General features: G+C 45.6%; 1 protein-coding gene across 10 annotated transcripts; it reads right to left on the bottom strand.

Annotated features, from left to right (window-relative positions):
• Positions 1-170: 170 nt before the first annotated feature.
• On the bottom strand, positions 171-19,867 carry LOC117427956 (cold shock domain-containing protein E1). 10 transcript variants are annotated; one of them, XM_059003498.1, is made up of 21 exons: positions 19,770-19,867; positions 16,600-17,057; positions 15,078-15,243; positions 12,466-12,664; positions 11,815-11,990; positions 10,706-10,792; positions 9,997-10,115; positions 9,386-9,467; positions 8,894-9,022; positions 8,326-8,451; positions 7,546-7,761; positions 7,126-7,266; positions 6,387-6,590; positions 4,923-5,030; positions 4,159-4,334; positions 3,910-4,022; positions 3,410-3,529; positions 2,833-3,011; positions 2,369-2,532; positions 1,946-2,078; positions 171-1,520 (listed from the first exon to the last, which is right to left on the bottom strand). In XM_059003498.1, the coding sequence occupies exons 3-21, from the start codon at positions 15,201-15,203 to the stop codon at positions 1,473-1,475; spliced, it is 2,646 nt and encodes an 881-aa protein (XP_058859481.1). In that variant the 5' UTR covers positions 15,204-15,243; positions 16,600-17,057; positions 19,770-19,867; the 3' UTR covers positions 171-1,472. The 10 variants fall into 10 exon arrangements, with proteins under 10 accessions (XP_058859481.1, XP_058859480.1, XP_058859482.1 ...); XM_059003497.1 differs by lacking the exon at positions 15,078-15,243 and adding an exon at positions 13,546-13,731; XM_059003499.1 differs by lacking the exon at positions 15,078-15,243.
• Between the last annotated feature and the right edge of the window lie 2,295 nt (positions 19,868-22,162).

Raw genomic sequence — 22,162 nt, 5'->3', positions numbered from 1 at the left:
TCTGTTTTTTGCATCGGTATTCTATTCTAGCTTAAATTTTATTTGTTAGCACATTTATGTTGGTTGACGAAACGCAGAAAGTGAGATCGTTTTTTTCAGTCCTGAAACTTTATAAAGAGACTTAATCTGATTATAAAAGATAAGAAATAAAACACAAAGGCACGCAGAGGTTTGTTTCAAAATTTTTCGTAAAACTTTTTATTCTAATGGGTTTCATTCAAGACCATTAACAAAAGTACACAGGAGAAAGCCTCTCATGTTCCTGTAAGAACCATGCGGTCTCCCAACAACAGATATACTCCACATGTTAGCGGAGGCACAACAAAAATCCTAATACAGCCCCGAAACCACAGAAACTGGATTCCTGATCTTTCATTTTCTGATGCTCTTTTGAACTTTTAGAAAGTTTACAATGTTCCATGATGTCTTTTTCTAGGATAAAAAAAAATAAAGCACACATTACATACATGAATACAGCTCATCCCAGACTTCTCTCGTTGCAAATCTGCTTTCTTGGTTACGAAAACCCATTCAAAAAAAAAAAAAAAAAAAAAAAAGTTTTAGATTTTGGGTGCCGGTTGGGAAAGGTAATTCTTTATTTTTTTTATTGTTTTTTTTTTTTAAAGATTTGTTTATTTTTGTATGTTTTTTTTTTGTTTTTTTTTTTTAATTAGCAGAAACAAGGGCTTACACAGAAAGCAAAGCTGTAAAAACATCAAGTATGTGCAAACAAAGAAAAAAAAAGTTATGCAAATGGCACAGGGACCCCATGTGAAATTCTGCACCTGGAAGCACTTGGTTCTTGATTGTGGGGGAGTGGGATAACTCAACGTCAGAGAGCTGTACCTTTCGCAGCAGAAGGTGCCAGTGCCTCTCGTACTCAAGTCCATTATCCCCAAAAAGCTTCACCTTTAATAGGACTGAATCAGAGCTGGGATTTCAGGACGCCATGATATATTTTGCCTGGCTCGATCACGAAAGTGTTAAAACCGCTCTTTACTAAAAAGCGGAGGATTGTGTACGGCGAAGTTTCCCCAGAGAAACAACATAGCCCCCCCAACCCTCTCTTTTTAAAAGCACACCGTTTAAAAGGTGCAGAATTCCAGAAGGCAACATACCAAACGCATAGCTTTAAGCTAAACCAAAGAGAAATCGTCTTGCAGTAAAATTAGCACCGCTCTTCAATGCCACTGATTTTTTTTTTCCCCCTCTCAAAAGAAACAAAACAAAAAAAAAAAAAACCGATTATGCAAGACTATGAAGGTCCCAAGCTGCTCCTGGGCTTTCGGTTTGGTTTTCAGGAGAGCAGGCAGGTGGATGCTTCCGCACTGTTATGACTGGGTTTGCAGGAGGACGGTGGGGGATGGAATGGGACTGGGTGGGGGATGGGTGGGTGCGCTGCTCTACCCCACTTCCAGAACCGTACTCCACACCGGCGCGTCACATGATTAAAACTTCTCCGCTCTGCGAGGTCAGTCGATGACACCAGCTTGACGGATCTTCCTTTCAACACTGAAGCCCTGCAAGGTGGAAGACAGTGCGGATTAGAGAAGGAGAGACGACGACAAACGCTCAGAGGACCCCGGAACACAAGCAGCTGGATCCTCAGAGCACACTCCACAAGCACTACCCCATGTAACCTTAGGGAAAGGCAGTCCAAGATCCGTGCCGACCAGGGTCTGCGAAACCAGCCGTCAAAATCACAAGGACATAGAGGGGGACACTAAAAAGAAAACTGCACCTTTACAACAAAGGTTTATATTTAGGACTGTGATGCCAAGACCAAGATTTCCCTCTGACTAAACATTAGTGGCAGCGTAGCCCGTAGCTTTGGGGACCAGTGAACCAGGCTAATAGGAGGCATGTACTCGCATACTCCAAACACAGGAAAGGTCTGCATTGTTTGCCGACGTGTGTGAGTAAATAAAAAGTATACACCCAGCACCTTGGAGTTGTCGGGTCCTCTGGGCTGGCGCAGGATGACCAGGCGAGGGGCGCTCGAGTCGTCCAGAGTGATGCTCTTCAATCTGTTCACCAGCCGGTCCGGTCGAGGGGTGGACACAGGCTTCGGACCCTCGCTGCACAGAGGAAGAGGACAGAGAACCAAAGTCATTATTTACCTTTACTGACATGCAAATTCTGGATTATCATTAGTCATTTAGCAGACTCTTCTCCAAAGCGACTTAGAGACTAGGGGGTGAACTCTGCATCAACAACTGCTGCAGCCACTTACAACACGACCTCAGGCTTTATGCCTGACCGTGTCTTGCATAGTATTTTATAACCGGTTCTTAACAGCCAGTAATAATTCACCCCCATCCCAATACTACATGACCGAGGCCTCTTGAATAAGCATTAGCGAGCATACCTGACCCGACGCACGTTGCAGGCACTGCACTTCCCAGTCCGCTGGTTCAGAACCACAGAGAACTCCACCTCATCTCCAGCCTGCAGCTCCACCCCGTCCTGAACCTCCTTCACGTGGAAGAACAGCTTCTTCCCATCCCCAACCTCGTAGCTTATAAAACCGAACTGAAGGGCGGGACGCAGCGCACAGGGCAGGGGAGGGGAGGCAAGCAAGCAGGACGACAAAATACAAAATCAGAAGAGACCAGGATAGCTGCCCAAAACAAAAGCTTAACAGGTCAGGGAGATGAGGATAGGGCAGGTCTCTTCAGCTATTTAAAGGAAAGTGTAGTTTTTATCTGAACACACGTCACGGTTTCGTTTGCTTAGACACTTAAAGCACTTGCAGTTCATCCCCTCGTGAACACTGCAAGATAAGGGATGAACCTGCACCCAACGTTACTGTTCGGTTCAAGCTGACCCTACCTGGTCTTTCACACACTCCACTGGGGCTCTGCGCAGAGGGACGATGTTACAGGCCATCTTCTGCCCAGTCTGGCTCACCATACACAGCTGGAACTTCACCGTCTCCGCCTTCTGCAGGCAGTCTGCCTTGTGAGCCATGCCGACTATCCCGAAGGAGAAGCTCTGGCCCTTCATGTCTCCTGCAGACAAACAAGCACAGGAGGAGGAGTGAGGAGACTGAAAACCAGCAGAAAACACACACCTGCTGCAGAGCATTCCCATTTTGCCTTCAGGAAGGTAGCCCCGATATACCTGGATATGAACAGCGTGCCCGTCCTTTAAAAGGTATTCAATCTCTGTGAATCTCATGTGCCACGTAACCATACTGCCCAGGTCTTGTAATGCGTGACTGGTTACTGTTAATACAGGTGGAAACACAATAATCTATTGCTTCTATAAATCAATAAAGATCCAGGTTTAAATGGGAGAGTTTCGCGTACAGGTTTACAAACAGATCTTAAAACACAGAGCATGTAAGACGTGCGTTCTGGAGGCTGGGGGGCGGGCAGTAATAATGGTAGCAGCCTTGCAGCCTCACCTTCCTCAATGGCCTCGATGACTCCCTGGTATTCTGTTTGGGTTGGGTCCACACTGCGCAGGGGCCGCACCACCTTCCCCAGGCACACCGTCACGCTCACATCATCGCCAGCTCCGTTCACTGCGGGGGCACAACGGGGAGGAACGCTTTAGACAGCATGCAAGTTAAAACCTGTCTGTGTTTAAAGGGTATGGAAATAAGACATGGTAAAAAACAAACACACAGTCACAGGAGGTTAAGTTATAAATACAAAGAAATGAACCAAGGAGTTAAGCTCGCTTCACATGGCAACCACAGAATGTGAATATAACCAAAACCAAAACCACTCAGACGAGGCAATATAAAATGAACTAAAGGGAGCACAACTTCATAGCTTTTATTTATTTAAATTAACAAACCAAAATAAAAGCAGGACGCCAAGTATGTTACAAAGACTTGGCATAAAATCCACGATTGAGATTTTATGTGGAGAACGGAACCCAGTGAAAGCATCTCCTCACCTGCAGTAACCTTGGTGACTTTCTCAGCACTGACTTTGTTCCCCTTGCCCTTGGAGAGGGTGTACTCCACCGAATCCCCCAGCTCCAGATCATCCAAATCCCCACAGAGCTCACTGCAGAGACACACAGCACAGATCAGCACTCGAACCGAGGAGCTGGAGCATGCACGCAAAATGAAACCACTGTACGGGTCACACAGCCACTTTCACTATATATGTGTGTGTGTGTGTGTGTGTTGCAACAGCTGACCTGTAGTGGAAGAAGATCTCCTGGTCGTGGTTCGCAGTTTCTATAAACCCAAAGTTGTCCTTCAGAGTTGCGATGTATCCCAGCAGCCTCTTGGAGTTGACACTGCGGTTCAGGATCTTGATGGACACAGCGCTCTGCTGGCCCGTTCGCTTCACCTCAGAAATCGTGAACTCAACCTGGACAGGAAGAGAACAAGCACAAAGACATTCAGCACAGAGCTGCCTACAAGGTCTACAAGTCCTTCTGAACATTGTGTGTGTAGCCGACCAGCGGACCGAGGGAATGGATTTAACACACCCCTGGAACGTCCAAAACCTACTGCTGTGCCCACCACCCAATAACTGCCCTTTATTCTTAAATGTACCACAAAACCCCCTAGGAGTCACCTGTGCTGCCATAAACCCTTCTAGACCATCAAACTGATCTCGCCTCATCTCAGTGTTAACTTCAGGCTGCACGGCTCTCCTGAAAGCCATCAACCAGCATTAGGAGGCTCCAATCCAACACCAGACTGGGAAGATGTTTGTTCTACATGAAATGCACAACTCAGCCTGTGTATGCATCCCAATCGGATGACATTTCTGCATCTCATTGTATTTGCTGTTGTACCCCAAAAAAAACCAAACAAACCCCAACCCCCCCTTTAGTTACCAACCACGACATCCAAGTTTCACCGACAGTTCTCCTCGCGTAACTCTCGGGTTATTGAAAGTGCGTGGAAGTCCTACACATTTCCGCGTGTGAATCACGCAGACGTCTCCTACCTTATCCCCAACTTGTGGATTAGCAGAGCCCTCCAAGTCCTTGGTGTGGTAGGGAATAGTCAGCTTCACGCCACAGTCTTCATATGCAATAACACCCTCCTCTGCATCCTGCGGTAACACAGGGGGAGAAGGCAGACGTTCACATGAACCGCTCAAGGAGGGCAAGGATACACCTCAAGGCTATCTATACATGGTTAGCACTGTGTAGACATCCTGCACAAGAATCACTCCCAGGGCTGGTACATACATTTACTTTTATAAATTGTTTTGGTAGTGGCACCTCTGAATGTATCGATGCCTTAGCCTACTCTGTGATTGAATATAAATTCTTTTTTTTTTTTATTTGGATACAGCAATTGAATATAAATCCAATTTTTCAAATGGATACAGGAACAGAAGGTAAACATGCACTCTGTTGATTCAAACAGGATTTAGTGTATGCTCAGCAATGCCAAAGCATCCGTGCATGCCTGCACTTCCAGAAACAAATGTTCAGTTCAACAAGACGACTTCAGGACACAAACTCTGCCCCCCCAATGAGATTCACAGACAAGTGAAACTAAGGAGCGTCCAATCATTAGTAATAACCCAGCGATGCCGATTCAGGATTAGTGTGATCAAACGTTAAATAAAAACAATTCACGAGGAAGACACCCGTTTAGATTTACTGAATATTTTATTAAAGCCACATCGACGGCTGGACTAGAAGGATTAAAAAAAAAAAAAAAAAAAAAAAAAAAAAAAAAGACTACTGTGCCCTAAATGCAAGGCCACCATCTTCCTACTACACAGGGAGTGTCCATTTTAGTGCACCCAGGACTGCATTACTGCTGGTGAGTTAATGTTAGTGAATCTGTGATATCAGTCAATATCATTCAAGCAACAAAACCACACCGCAGGAACCCACCTTGTCTACTTTACTCTTGGGATTTTGAAATTTAAAAAAAAAATTAAAATGCAAAGTTACTACATTTCACTGTTACAATTCTCCAAGCCTTATTCAACGTTAAGGTGTTTTTGCAGATTTCCATTATGAATCTTTGGGGAGTTAACTTTAACTCGTAATGTAATAGTTCCTAATTAAATACATTTAATTTTAAAAAGTATGAAGGTTCAGAAAGTTGAGAAAAAAAAAGCAAAAAACTAAAACAGGAGTTGAACACAGAGACAGAGAAGAAACACAACGATCAGGAGTCAGACTGTCGGTACTCCTGAAGTTTTAGCTACATGGTAAACATTGTCCTACCTTTTCTTTTTTCTAAATGTAGTGGGGAGCAACAAACAGGCAGGCAAAGGAGCAAGAGGAGAGAGAGAGAGAGCAGAGAAGAAAGGAAGATTAGAGTATGAAATACACAAGATTGTCAAGACAGGTAAAAACAGCCCAAGACGGACAATAAAAAGCAATCCATATTGAGTAGAAGTACAGACGCACTGCATGTAGGGAAATGATGAAAATGTCCAAACCTTCTCTTTGCCCTTGGCAGGGCTGGTGGCTTTAGAGGAGGCCCCAGTGGCTTCCTTCTCCACCACCCCTAAGAAGCACTGCTCAGACTGAGTGTGGAAGGACACAGTGCCCTTGGGCAGCTTCTTAATCCTGACCGCGTGGTTCCTCTGAGCCGACAGCATGTCCTGTACAGGGGAGCCGGACCGGGAGGTCAGAACAAACTGCTGCACGGGACATGAACATGCTTTCAGGGTTTGCATCAACAAGACGGGGTGAAGTTTGAAGGTTCAAAAATAGCTGGAGATCAAGGGAGCTGTTGCAGTGCTCCCGATCTTGAAAAACAAAATCTAAACTTAATAAACGTGGCAAGGCATTGGTTAATAAGACTCCTACTACGGGATGCAAATACGTACTTTTATGCATGCTTTCATTCAGTTTAAATAAAGAATGACATGTTCCTAAAAATGTTCAGAATCATCTACCAACCAAGCATTACCCAACTCGGGTCATTTTATTACACGGTTATCCTTCAGACAATTCTAGAATACAAAATGAACAAAAAAACGCAGGAGTCTATGAAAAACAAATCAGTGGATTCTAGAAATTACACAGACAAGAGATATAAAAACAGACGGACCACTCCACATTCTACTCACAAGCACGGGCTACAGAGACTGTACTTGCAATAGCTTGTGAAACGGTCCGTCTCGGTACACTACAGCACCAGTTAAAAAGGGCAATTTAACAAACAGTACTTACAGGGACGACTGTGAACTCCACTTCATCCGAGATGTGCAGCTGGCTCTCCTCTAGAATCTCACTGAAATGGAAGAACATTCTGGCATCTCGGTCCACACACTTAATGAACCCAAACCCGTCTCTCATCGCAGCAATTACGCCCTACAGGGAGGGAGGGAGAAGAAAAAAAAAGAGCTGCGATTTTAAAATCTGCACTGCTGGGGGAGAAATAATTCAGTACTGAGAAATGCATGCAGTGGTGTCTGTCTAGTGCAATTTAACACTTCGTGGCCATAGTTGCAGAATATTGATCCAACTGGGTTATGCCATTAAAGCAGACACTTATTGGGATACTGTTCAATCAATCACTATCTATTTATCCAGAGGAGAGGAGAGGAGAGGAGAGGAGAGGAGAGAGAGAGAAGCCCCAGCCCTGCTCACCATCTCTCTGGTTTCCTTGGTGAACTGGAAAGTGTCCGGCAGGATCTCGATGTTGGTGGCTCGCTCCAGTTTGTCCCTCCGGTCGGTGGAGATGTTGAACTGCACGTGGTCGCCCTCCAGCAGGGTCACCTTGGACTTGGTGTCCTTGTCTCCGAAGAACAGCTCCTTCTCAGTGAAGGAGATCCGTGCTGCGATCCGGCCGGGGAGGGGGTCGTTCTGTAGGAGGAGAAGAGGAGGGTACAAATCAGAAAACCTTCCTTACTGGATTTAGTGCAACTACAATCCAGGTTTCCCTTAGAAACAGCTCCATTTCACAATTGGATCATTCATGGACATGCTATATTGAAAGAGAATTGTGCATGTAGTAGACTTCAATTTAGGACTGCCCTCTATATTACAAAAAAACAATGTACAAATCACCAATGGAGCAGCGTAAAGTCTCTAAAACACAGTTAGCACACTAGTTAAAAAAGGAATGCATGTACTTATTGTAAAATACTCCTCTTAACAACTTCACCAAGCACAAAGCTTCCTTCAGGTCTGATTTTTGGACTGGGAATAATTCCATCGCAGTTTATTTGGAAGATGAAGCTTTGAGCTAGTGTGGTGTGTACTTAGCATTTAAAATTCTCATACTACAAAATCAAGGGTAGCAAGCCCAGAACATCTAATTTCCAGGCGCCTCACGGAACACCAGAGGCAGGAGAATCCAACAGTCGGAGCATTCAACTCACAGGAGGCACGGATTTGAATTGCGCTGCCTGCTGTTAAACACGTCACCTGGTTTTTGTTGGGGACTTTTGGGATCACTTTGGTGACGGTTCCTTCAAAGTGTTCGATACTGATATCCTCGAAAATAACCGTTCCTTGTGGCAGCAGCCGCACCTCCGTGGCAACTTCTTTACCCTGGAAACGAAAACACAATGAGACCACAAAGGAGGGGGGTGGACGACAAAGTAAACCACCCAACCAACTGTATAAAATTAAGGCATTGCTATCCGCTAATACTACAGAAAATCAAAGTTGTATTGTCCATTACACTGAAAACCTTTGTGTGAACATGCATACTGAATTAGTCACACCTACAGTCTGCTACACACACAGTCAACGGAAATATAACAAGTGAATTCCATGCAAGGAAACTGAACTTTGCCACCCATAACAGTCTAAACAAAAAACACTCAAAACAAGACCGTTCACAATAAGAAAGAAATACACAGACAGCACTGAAGACGACAGTTTCTCAAAGTTACTGACAGACAGGTCTCACGCATGCACGTGATAAATAACATACGTGGCGTTTGGGAGCACATGCTTTGGGCTCTGGCCAGGACAGTCAGTCACTCACGTTTCTCTCTTTGATGGTGAACTCCACATCGTCTCCTGCCTGCAAGGTCTCCAGGTCCCCTTTAAACTCGCTGTAGTGAAAGAAGATCTCCTTCACCACATCTCCCCTCTCGATGAACCCAAAGGCCTCCTGACGGGACGGCAGTACAACAACAGCAGCAACAGTTACACACGGGCGGTCCAGCCACCCCAGCAACCCCAACGGGTACCGCGAGAGGCAAGTCATGCAACGCAGCTACAGATCACAGGGAAACGCCTTTTCATTAACTACAAAGCTGTAAGTGCAAAGGTATTCTTTCCAGGTTAACTGCATAAACTTCAAAAGGATACCTTTGCTGTACTGAACTGCATTTGTGGGGGCAACAGAAGCATAGAAGGCCAGGCTAACGACAAAAGTCAAATTACATGTTAAACTTCATAAAGCAAGAGGCGTCAAGCGTCTTGGTAACCTGTTGGCGCTACAGGAGGGAAACGCAGCCGTGTCTTGGTTTACCTTGGTTGCACAGACGACCCCCTGGCAGCGGACTTGTTTCTTCTTAACGAGCATGATGCTGTGGGCACTCACTGCGCCGGTACTGAGGACACATCCAAACAGCTTGGTTTAGTTCATTCGCTTTGTGCCCACAGGGCCAGCACAGGTACAGCTAAAGCACAGCTAAAGCACAGCTAGCTCCTCAGCATGGTTGAAAACACTCTTGCTGACAAGCTGCTGCAGAAGCCCGTTCAGGAGCTAGCAAGGTCACGATCCAACAGGGCTGTGCTTGCAGGGATCCTTACATAAAGATAGTCTCAAAACATCTCTTTCATACATCTAAAAGAACCTGAATATTGTCAGCACAATAATAATAATAATAATAATAATAATAATAATAATATGGGGACCAATCATTACAAGAAAGAAAAAAAAGGGGGGGGGGGTAAAAGTTTCAGTCGCTTCTACTTTAAGAGTCTTACCGAGTTCACCTGTAAGCTGACAGCATGACCTGGAAAGGCTCAAGCCACTGTACAATGGGAATCGTAATGCCATTTAAAACAGTATAAGAGAGACGAGACAAAAACAAGCCAAGCTAGTCCTGGCGACGATGACCAGCAGAGAGCACCCACTGTTTGTTGGTCTCCATGAAGAAGGTGACCTTGTCCCCGGTCTCCAGCGGCAGGCTTCCCTCCACATCCTCGGGGGCGTAGGTCAGGTAGAACACCTCCTGTGCACACAGAGAAGAGCGCTGGATTACGGTCTAATGCAGCCTCACTTCCAGAATGCCTTACAGGCCCTTCAGTCTGAGGGGGGGGGGGGGGGGGGGGAGATACGCTTTACTCTAGAAGAGACCCCTTCTTACCCACACCCCTTCCTGATGCCTTTAAAAAGTAAATTATCTTGTTTTAAACCAGGACATAAAACTCTTCAATTGTTCCTAGTACTTTCTAAAAAGGCAGTATCCACAGCTGCCTAGACTTGCATCGACTGAAAAGGTTTTTATAGACCCTGGTTATCCAAACACCTGGACCCGTCTACAGCTGTGGGAGTCAACCCCTGCTTGGGAGCAGCAAATCCTGCATGCGGGTCTTGCTATACTGCAATTTAAAAAGGACAGTCTTTGAAAAGACGTATAGCTCGGTTCTCAAATACAACAGCAAGAAGAGCAGGCAAAAAGTGGGTAGTGATGTTGAAATCTTGCACCAAGGTGATCTGTCACAGCAAGTTTGGAACCAACATGCAGTTCAATTGCTGCGAGAGTTGTGTTTGAGACGCTGAGGTTCCGGCTGCGTGCAATTCCACGGGACACACCCCCTGAGGAGATGTTCACTGACTCACCCCATTGCGTTCGTAACACACACTTCCGGTGGGAGCTTGTCCAGGGGCGGATTTTCCATCCAGGTGGTTTGGAATTGCACAAACAACCTGTTAAAATACAAACATCAGTTTATTCACTCAGTTACGTATGACCTGCTTTATACACACGCACACGCACGCACGCACACGCACGGGTATTTATAATCAATTAGCACTTCTGCAACAGTCCTAACATCTGCTTTTGATGCCTATTTATTTTACAATGCAGAATGCTACAAATTACAAATCATTCCTCTCTGGGTGCGTCCTTGCTTCTAACTTTGACTGGATGCACAAACAGCACGTTCTCATTTGCTTGCTGAATCCAAGTTATTCTATACATCATGTTTTTGTAAACTTAGAAAACCAACAATTATAAAATTAGTGTAAATGCAATCTTCCTTCTCTAATTGAATGCAGTTTAAAATTAAGGGTAACTACACCCGTTTAAAAGAGATAATTGACGACATTTGAATGAACCTTTTTTGAGAGTCGCTATGTATTCGTAACTTCAAAAAAAATGTGCAACAAAAGTGTGACCGTCACCGTATTCGTATCCTAACTTCAGAACCCCGTCTGGAGGGTACCTGGCAAAGGTGTGCAAAACGCACATCAAGTGAAGTACACGACTCTGTAGTTAAAAAACAAAGTCACACATTCTTTCACACTTTTAAAAATACACATTGCGACTCTTAAAAATAGTTCCTAAATGGTCGGTCTTAAATGTAATTGACATTAATAAAACACATTACACAGTAAAACCTGCTTACAATCACTCAAATGACCTTTAAAAACAGTTGTCAAATTGATATATTTTATACCTCTTGAACACCCAGTTTCCAAATCGAATAGGATTTTGGGAACAGTTAAACACACACGATTGCATGTTGCCAATGTAATAAACTCATCCCAGTATAACAGTTTTAACACAAGCTTTCCGCTCCTGTGTTATCGGGCTCTCTCTTATTTGAGCCCTTCAGTATCAGAGGTGGACAGAACAGGTTTCACTGTGTATACAAACTACTTAAATAATAATAAAAATGAACATTAAACAAATAATAAAATGAACGGAAAAAAAAGGATTTCTTAACTGTATCTCTAAAACCATGCAGCACAGTAAGGGGAGTGGTGAGTGAGTTTGTGTCAATCGGCCCCACCTGCCCAGTGATTCTCTCCTCAGGCAGGATCTCTGGTTTAATCTTTACCAGCTTCACCGCGATGGGCTTCCCTGTGCGCCTGTCAGACGACACCTCAAACTCCACATCATCTGGAGGAGAGAACGCTCCGTGATACACACACAATGCAACCCCACAGCGCCCCCTACACCCCAGGAGGGGGGACTGTCTGCACTGCAACCCCCCCAGGCGTCACAAGCCTCACCCCAGTCATGATTCAGTCCCAAATCGGACGCTCTGTAGACAAGCTGCACAGATTCAAAACTACAAATGATACACGTAGACCCCCCATATTCTTGGGTGTTCAGTTGGTCTATTCCTCCCACTGCCTACAGCTCCGCCTCTCCAAATAGGAAATTATACAAGGTGGGGGGGGGGACCTCAAAACATACAATGCATAAGATATAGGGGCTCTGTGTTCATTGGGGGGGGGGGGGGGGGGGGTACTGTAAACAGCATTTACATTGTTTATATAACAAGATCATGTTCTGGTGAGGGACTGTGTAACTCCTAACATAATGGGGGATGACTTCCACTGCTCTGTATCTGAACTCTGGTCTCACCCACCTCCAACCTTGAGCTCCTGCAGGTTCCCGTTGTACTGGGAGCAGTGGAAGAAGAGGCGCGCCTGCCGCTCGGAGCACTGGATGAACCCGTAGGAGTTGAGCAGCTTCTCGATGACGCCCGTCTCCCGCAGGCCCCCAGCCGTGTCGCTGGCATAGCCGGAGTGCCCGTTGCTGTGCAGCATGTTTGGATCAAAGCTCATCTGGAAGAGTCACGCGAGGCAGGGACGGAGATTAGAGACGGGCCTCCTCGTCCGAGAATCAAAAGGTTAAGAGCCCTTTCTCTCGTGCTCCGTTCTGACTGCACCACACCTCAGGTTTGCAAACAGCTACAGAGTGCATGAGGAGCCTGGATTACTAGACTGGACCTTTTTGATTCTCAGACAATAATATTCCATCGCAGCCAACAGCTAAAAGAACCGAGAAGCTTTCTTAGATCCACAGAAATCTGATGGTCTTGTATTTAGCAGGACCCCCAGATCACCTCAGATAGTAACAGGTTCAGTTTTGTGCGTTTGGCTTGGAGTACTGCCAGTAGCACTTTTCTGCTTGGCATATTTCACTTTTTATTTTTACCAGAGGGAGTAATTGGATTGTGTAAATTGCTTTTTACAAACAATGCAGCTATATATAAAAAAAAATAAAACATAAGTTAAAAGGTCCAACACACTCAAAGTGACTTAAATACGCACACACGCATGCATACATGCATGCATGCACAACAAATCCTCACTCCAAACCTACCCAGTGTAAAATACAAAAACTGACATCCACACCACCCCCCCCATTATGGACAGTAAGCTACCGATGGTCCTACTGGTGCTTCTGGAGAGCGTATCTCAATTCTATCACATCCCACGCTTGTAGATTAAAAGAATGGCCTAGAAACTCCACTGTAATTGAATAAAGCGCAATACTTAATAGGACTGTTCTGAATATTCTAACGTTTGCTCGTTACCTTACTGCATATAAAATAACTGTAGTCTGGGATCTCTGTATTAGTCACTAGTCATTGGGCACAGAAACACGCCTCCATGCAGTTAGAGTTCAGATGTGCAGCAGAGGGGAGGCCTCCACCACTTACAGATCTCTGATAGAGGGCGGTTCTCTTCAGGGTTTTACGCCCAGCAGCAGAGGTGCTGGGGTAGGAGATGGAGGAGGAACGGTGGGAGGGCAGGGCAGCGGGGGGAGGAGGAGGAGGGAGAGGGGGGTCTGGAGGAACGGGGTACAGCTGCTCCATCTCAAACAGCCGGGGCAGCACTGCAGAGCACTGTCAAGGAGGAACAACAACCCTGCTTTCAAAACACGGCACAACACACATAAGAGGCACACGTTCAGACAGCGAGAGTCAGTGGCCCGGGTCTGGGAAGACCGATTCCATCTCCCCACTTTCCACCCCGACATCATGCTTTTAAAAACAGATTCCACAGCAAAAATGATACCAGCTGTTGCAGTATCTGTACTGCTGCAGACTTTACATTTTCCTGCGTTCATACGTACATAGACTCGATAAAGAAAATATACATTTACACTGTATTTGCTTAGACTCGAGACATGGAACGCAGCAAACGTCAACGGATTGTACTGACTGCACTGGGCTTCCCAAGTAACAAAAACTAAAAGCACACAGGCAAGAACATTTAATAATGTAAAAAAAAAGGTAAAAGCACTGAACTGGCAGCAGGGGTGCTCAACAAAGAGCAAATACGACAGAAGACGTCCAATACTAAAAACTAAGGGTATTTTTTTTTTTTTTTTTTTTTCTATACCAATTACACCAGTATTATTTGAATATAAATTGGTTGGCAATGGAGGGTTGTTTGGATCAAACTAGACCCATTTTAAAGCAGGCAAAACGCACAGAAACCACATCAGGGTTTGGACTGGAAAGGTGGGTTGGAAGGGTGGGCTGGTCCTTCGGATCAGCTGGGAATCACAGTCCCTGCAGAAACACAAACTCCCAACACTGGCACTACAGACTTACAAGGGTTAGAATGGAACCAAAGAAAAAATTCATGTTGGAGTCTATGAAGCAATGCATTGATATCTAAACCAGGCACATGACACGGGGGAATGGAGGGTTAGATGCAAGGTGTATATTGCAGGGCACAAGACCAGCCTCCTACCTGCAGATTCTCTTAAGAGAATGTCAGCTCAGATCTGCCTTGTACAGTAAACCACTACCGTTCTCTCTTTTTCCAATCCCCTAACAGCAAGACACATTGTCCAGAGGCACTTTCACCTAAACGCAGTACTACAAAACCCATACATAAATAGAGAAGCCACAAGCCGAGATATTCAAACTCTTACAAGACCTGTTCAGCACCTATCTGATATAGTAAACTGTGAGAAACACTTTGCAGCAAGAACCTTAAATATTAAATACATTACATGAAGCCTTTTCACATTATGACGCATGTCTAACCTCATCTGTCAACGCGGAAACCTGAATCGGTTTATTTTGGCGCCCCGACGGGGGCCGAGCGATCGAGCCCTTGTCTCCTGCAGAGAGAGAGAGGCTAATCCCAGAGCCCAGCGGGAGCGATGGAGGGTTAGGCCACACACAGCACTAAGATGAGGATGGGAGGAGGAGGAGGAAGGGTAAATGGAACTTACGGATCGTCCGTACGGCGATAAGCTGAGTCCGACAGGAGAGGTGTTCCCCAGGTCAGTGCTAACGTACGCAGCGGGGGGTGAGGCAGGCAAGGTAAACTCAACAAAGCCCTTCCAGGTGCTTGCCATATTCCTAGGAGCTTTGCAATCTACACTGCGTTTCAAAATGCTGCATGTGAGGACAACAAAACAGAAAGCAAAAACCATGAATTTAATAAAAAAACAACCCACCGCAGGGGGCAATCTCAAGAGGACATCAGGTTTTCTTTATTAAAATTGAACTGAGGGATGCTGGCCACTTCAAAACGATGAGCCGTTGTTTTGGGCTGCCCTTAAAGCCTGACGAGACAGACATCTAAAACTGATGTGAAACTGCAGACCAAAAACAATATCTACATTGGACTGGCAAGAACACCGTTTCACCATTTCAACCGAGAAGAGTTCACCTGAAGAGTACAGGCACCCTGTCCCCAATGGAACATCCGCATTAAAAGAGAGAGCCACACGGTCCTGGCTGCCGTCTAAAATTCAATTTACTAAACAAAAAGGAAATGACTGTTCTGTCTCTCAACAATTGCTTCAGGCAATTACAACGTCAACAAAATAAACGCATCAAACCATGTAGGCTAAACATCTGCACTGCAGGCAAAACATCTCCAATGTCAGCTTGCATGCGGCAAGGAATATAAGAGGGGATAGACTTCGTGCCCAGCAGCACCGATACCAAAAAAAAAAAATCATACAACTTCAATCCTCAGGAAACGCAATCTAGTTGTCCTTTAAAAAGAACTGTGCAGTTTTTATTCCAAAGAAAAAAAAAAACCTGCATACGGAATGTGATTTAAGGAGTTTGATTTGTAGCCAATCCCCCCTTTCTGAAGGAACATTACAGAAAAATGCCAAGCAAGATGCACGCTACTAAATAAAATCTGCTCTTTTTTAAAAAAAAAATAAAAAAAAACACCACAATACCAGCTTTACTCTTATTGTCAGGCAGCTAAAACCTTAAACCCCCTGCTCTGAAAACAAGATATGAACTGCTCTAGCATCGCCCATTCACTGACTCAGTAAACATTCGGACAAGCAATTAGATTCAGGTTTAGTTTGGTTATTGTTTCTATATAGTTGAAGGGGGAATCCAGTTAAGAACATTTTTTTTATTATTATTATTTAAAAATTACTTCAGCACTAGAGATTGAAGGCATTCCTGTTAATATAAAATAGATACTGCGCAGGCAATAGTGCACGATTCATTAAATGCTGCTCCACCACGGTGCTTTGAGGGGGGGGGGGGGGGGGGGACGCGACGGACACACTGAAGAGAGGTCGGGGTGGTGGGTAAGGGGGTACAGCTTATTCTCCATGGCCATCCAATCCTTAGTCAGTATAAAAACAAAAGATGCTAATCATTAACAGTGCTTAGGAAGCGTACCACTGACTTCTACAGAATCTGATAGACATTATCCCTCCCCCAGGAAAAAAACCAAACACACACACGGAAATCATTCTTCACTGTGACACTTACCCTGTTCTGTTACAGGTGTATGATATGTCTTGTACGTGCAGGGGTCCGAAGCAGATAGCACTGCTGTAATGAAAACAAAACAGAATAGCAAGGAGAGAGAGAGAGAGAGATGAAGAGGGACGAGAGGGGTCTAGTGGAGCTAGCAAAGGGTCCTGTTCTTGCTGCACTGGGCGAGGTGTCACAGCGCAGCGCGGAGAATGAAATAAGGACTAGTAGCAGCGTTGGGAAGTGCTTTTCTTTTTTAGAAGCTGTTGAGTAGGCACACACTTCTTGTTTCAGATCAAGCGTTGTGTCTTGTTTTTCAGCTCGTCTTTCTGGCTGTCTTGGTTCTTTGGTTGCGTGTTTCTTGTTTTCTTCTTGTCTTCGAGCGTCGTTGCAACTTGATTTAGGTTTTTCTACGTGATCTGAACGTGAAGCAGCAGTTTCAGATGGTAAAATCAGTTACGTTTCACTTCATACTGAGGAAAGAGAAGGGGAAACCAAAACCTGACGTCAGCACTCAAGTTATTCACCTTAAATAAATGGTAAGCTTTACATTAATGACTGGGGTACTTGTTTTAAACCACACATGACCCACTGCAAGGGAAGAGGAGGGGTGCGATACGACTAAGCAGAACTCAAGATCAAACTCTCGTGCTGTCACACCGATGAGAGCAGAAACACTGATCTACTTAAGATTTCAGCTCACCCTGGCAAAGTAATAAAACACGTTCAACGCGACCTTGAGAAACCAAAACCTCTCATTAAAAATAATAAGCGCGTCCCGTCTAGAGAGTTTAGTTTGTCAGGTTTTGTATCTCACACTAGATGTAGCCAAACCTGCTGCAAAGGAAGTGTGTCAGGAGGTAGCCAGGAGCTGCGTGTGGAGAAGAAACCGACAGGGAACTCGCGACCACTGTGGCTGACTTTCTTACATATAGGCAAAGCATGCATATTCACTGCAAGCAGAGAACTGGTCAACTGAACAATGTACATTCTGCTTCAGCACACAAGACAAAAAGCACAAAGTCTGATTGCTTTTAAAAATTAATAATAATAATAATTTGTACTCGTGATTAACAGAATGCTAAAACCTGGCTGTTTGCTTGGCTTGTGTGCAGTGAAAGAACAGACTTCCACTTTCTAGTGCGATTGAGGGTTTAAATAAACGTTGTTGGTAGGAGTCCTGAATCAACACTGACGTACCCCTGCTCCCCCCCCCCCCCGAACAGGACAGAGAAAATAGAGAGTCAGCTGCTGGCCTGTCTCGGATGAGATCAGCTGCTTCTCTCCCTCTGCCAGCCTCCTGGATTCTTCACTCAGAGCCTCACCCACTATAAATACTTATTGTCCCAACAGCCAGTGCTTCCTGCAGCAGCTGCACAGCCCGGGAAAACCATTGGCACAGCAGCAGCAGCTGCACACACTCCCTGCTCTGCATCTGGCCAAGGGGCTGCTGCAGTCTTCCCTGTGAACAGAGCTTATAAACAAGGTTCCTACAGGGTCAGCAAACAGAAGAGAGCCATTCATCAGCTGACAGCACTACAACTGCACCATGAAAGCAGAACAACTTTATTCAACTAACTCAATTTGAGTGTAAAAATGTGCATCAGGTTTGTTTTAAAGTTAGGAGAGTATACTCAAATAAAGTTTATTATCTACTCCTAACTTCTAAATAAATAAATAAATAAATAGAGCTGGTGCAATCTGTCAAACTCTCCAGCCAGGGAACACAAAAACATGCTATACAACTTTATGCACATAAGCTGGCAGTATTTGCCTAGGGCTGTTTCCTGAGCATTTCTAGAGGATTTAAACAAAACTGTCCCAAAACAAAACAAAAGACTTTACCCTTAAACCACCTGGAGCAGCATGTTACATACCAAATAAACTCCTCTGACTTGTTGTTGTGGCGTTTATCTTTAGTTCTCCTGACCTGGCGGTGATGCTCATGAAGTTGATCCTGTGTCCTACCTGCCACCCTAGAATAATGTAGGGCAATCAGACTGCGCGAGCAGGAGGGGGTGCTCCGGTTATGGAACACTGCAGGCACTACAGCTTTCAATCGCAAGCGACAAAGCGCTTATTCAGAACAGGAACTCACTGCCGCTACTACTCCAGCAGAACCAGGGGTCTGGACTAAATACAATCACACAACACCCAGACTACTAGGTAGTGTAAAAAAAGGCGAGCAAGGCACTGAAAGGCGCACATGCCGTCCTCGTTTCAATCGCAGCCCCCTTATCCCCGCATCGGGTTTTGTTTACGTGTTTTGTTGTCATCGTCCTCAGTATTGACCCTGGCCTTCTGCCGATTAAAACAGGCTATTTATATATTCTATACACCAACACTGCAAAACAGAGGGAGGTCTGCGTCAGCAGAGCAGTGCTCTATGGGATTTGTAGTTTTTTTTTTTTTTTTTGCTTTTTGTGTCTCAGCTTAGCTAAATAAAGCAAATTTTTAAAAAAATGCCCCCCCCCCCCCTTCCTCCTCCTCCTCCTCCTCCTCCTCCTCGCAACAATAGCGCGTGCTTCGCAGCGACGTGACGCAGCCGAATCCACATCCGCGGTTAGGGCCCGCCCTCGTTGTGCAAAGCTCTAAGCTCATTGGCTGGTTCGCCGCACCGCACGGCGCTCTGCCAATGCTGGTTGGCCGGCCGGCGCATCAATAACGGTTCCGTTTAAAGCTTGCTGGAGACAACACGAATATGCGTATTTATGCTTTAAAATTTAACTCGGGGGTTCAAGTTTGCGAAAGAAACAGCCGCTCGACGCTTCCAGTGGCCCCCCCATCCACCCAGCACAGCTGAAACACCAAGCTTTACTTACAAAAGTGCGACGTTAGTTACACAAAGACATTGTGTTATTGAAAACAAAGAGGGATGGGGGTACACGACGCTGTAAACACACAGTCCGCCCTACTACGGCAGCTCGGGGAGCCCGTTTTTAAACACTTTATTTAAACTGAAGACGTTTTCAAACGCTTTGGGAAATAAGACTCGAAAATAAAGCGGCGTCCGTGATTTAAGACGAAACCCCCCCCTCCCTTACCCGACACAAGAGCGCCGATAAAACCGTCACGGCTCCCCGGACCCCTTCAAAACCCGCGGCGACAGGGCATCCCCGCACTGACTCTTAACACCGCCCCGTTTGAAAGTCGAAGTTAGGAGTTAAAACGCGAGTATAACTCACCCCAACAGCCCTCAGCACTGTCTCCAGCGCCGCCATAAGCAGCACGGCACATTACGTAGGGATAAAACTGCCTGCTCTCGCGAGATCACCCTGCTGGTCCCGCCACCGCCCCTGCGAGGAAACGCCGCATCTCCCTCTTAAAGGGACAGCGCACCATTACACTGCACAGATTTGTACAGAAAAAACACGATAAAACGCACCCGTTTATGGTTGTTTTTTTTGTTTTGTTTTTTAAACTTGGCACACAGAGTGTCGGGACACCGACCTTGAAAAAGCTAATAACCAATACTAACAAAACTACTTCGAAAATTAACCCTTTCCAGCTCAGCTGGAATGAAACCCAGCAGACACAGGGGGTCCCCTGGACCGGGGTTGAGAAACACTGCCTGAGATCCTTCAGATTGTTTTTCTGTATGTGCACTGAATCTCCTGGAAGTGTCTGTTACAGAGGTTTGCATATATCTAGATGACCTGCTGCTGAGCCACTTCTGAAGAAACCTGGTCAGGACATTCCCTTAGCAGATTGTGAGAATGAAAGCAGCTGCCTGTTTGTTCGTCTGTGCGCATGTCAGTTCATACGCATGCACACAGTGGTATTTGCAGCTGTCGCAGTGGTTCGCATGCTGCTAATGTAACCGTTAACCCATTCAGCTGTGATTCACAGGGGGTGTATCTACGTCCAGCCTGGTCCTTAAATAGGATTGCTGCTATTTTTTTTTTTTTTTTCTAAAAGCACCCAGGCTCTGCTCTGAGGCCCCCTATGAAGAAGTCATTGAGGTCCTGGACTGGCTATTGTCAGCTGGTCGGGTTTTGATATCCTATCTGCAGAGAGGCTGTGGCTGGATTAGTTTACAGTAAACAGCACAGCTGTGGGACCCTGGTGCTTTAATTACCATGCAGGGAGTCAGCCCTGCCAACACAGCCACTGCCTGTGCGCTAACGAGGGTCAAGGATTCAGTGGGATGATGAACTGTGCTGGAATACTTTCCAACGAGACATTGTTCCTTATTTAAACACTCGGACCGCCTGAGGCAAGAGGCACCTAGCAGAGCGGCAGTCGTATTGCAAAGTAAGGCAAGAGAGGCCAGTGCATTCATGTCTGTAAGTCAGGGCAGTGCATTCATGTCTGTAAGTCAGGGCAGTGCATTCATGTCTAAGTCAGGGCAGTGCATTCATGTCTAAGTCAGTCCAGTGCATTCATGTCTGTAAGTCAGGGCAGTGCATTCATGTCTGTAAGTCAGTCCAGTGCATTCATGTCTGTAAGTCAGGCCAGTGCATTCATGTCTGTAAGTCAGGCCAGTGCATTCATGTCTGTAAGTCAGTCCAGTGCATTCATGTCTGTAAGTCAGTCCAGTGCATTCATGTCTGTAAGTCAGGCCAGTGCATTCATGTCTGTAAGTCAGGCCAGTGCATTCATGTCTGTAAGTCAGGCCAGTGCATTCATGTCTGTAAGTCAGGCCAGTGCATTCATGTCTGTAAGTCAGTCCAGTGCATTCATGTCTGTAAGTCAGGGCAGTGCATTCATGTCTGTAAGTCAGTCCAGTGCATTCATGTCTGTAAGTCAGGCCAGTGCATTCATGTCTGTAAGTCAGGCCAGTGCATTCATGTCTGTAAGTCAGTCCAGTGCATTCATGTCTGTAAGTCAGGCCAGTGCATTCATGTCTGTAAGTCAGTCCAGTGCATTCATGTCTGTAAGTCAGGCCAGTGCATTCATGTCTGTAAGTCAGGGCAGTGCATTCATGTCTGTAAGTCAGTCCAGTGCATTCATGTCTGTAAGTCAGGCCAGTGCATTCATGTCTGTAAGTCAGGCCAGTGCATTCATGTCTGTAAGTCAGTCCAGTGCATTCATGTCTGTAAGTCAGGCCAGTGCATTCATGTCTGTAAGTCAGGCCAGTGCATTCATGTCTGTAAGTCAGTCCAGTGCATTCATGTCTGTAAGTCAGGCCAGTGCATTCATGTCTGTAAGTCAGGCCAGTGCATTCATGTCTGTAAGTCAGGCCAGTGCATTCATGTCTGTAAGTCAGTCCAGTGCATTCATGTCTGTAAGTCAGGGCAGTGCATTCATGTCTGTAAGTCAGGGCAGTGCATTCATGTCTGTAAGTCAGTCCAGTGCATTCATGTCTGTAAGTCAGGCCAGTGCATTCATGTCTGTAAGTCAGGCCAGTGCATTCATGTCTGTAAGTCAGGCCAGTGCATTCATGTCTGTAAGTCAGGCCAGTGCATTCATGTCTGTAAGTCAGGCCAGTGCATTCGTGTCTGTAAGTCAGTCCAGTGCATTCGTGTCTGTAAGTCAGTCCAGTGCATTCGTGTCTGTAAGTCAGTCCAGTGCATTCATGTCTGTAAGTCAAGCCAGTGCATTCATGTCTGTAAGTCAGGCCAGTGCATTCATGTCT

The sequence above is a fragment of the Acipenser ruthenus genome, chromosome 29, assembly GCF_902713425.1.
Source record: "Acipenser ruthenus chromosome 29, fAciRut3.2 maternal haplotype, whole genome shotgun sequence".
Taxonomy (NCBI): Eukaryota; Metazoa; Chordata; class Actinopteri; order Acipenseriformes; family Acipenseridae; genus Acipenser; species Acipenser ruthenus.
Note: the sequence above shows the minus strand (reverse complement) of the source record. Positions and strands in the feature narration are given on the sequence as shown.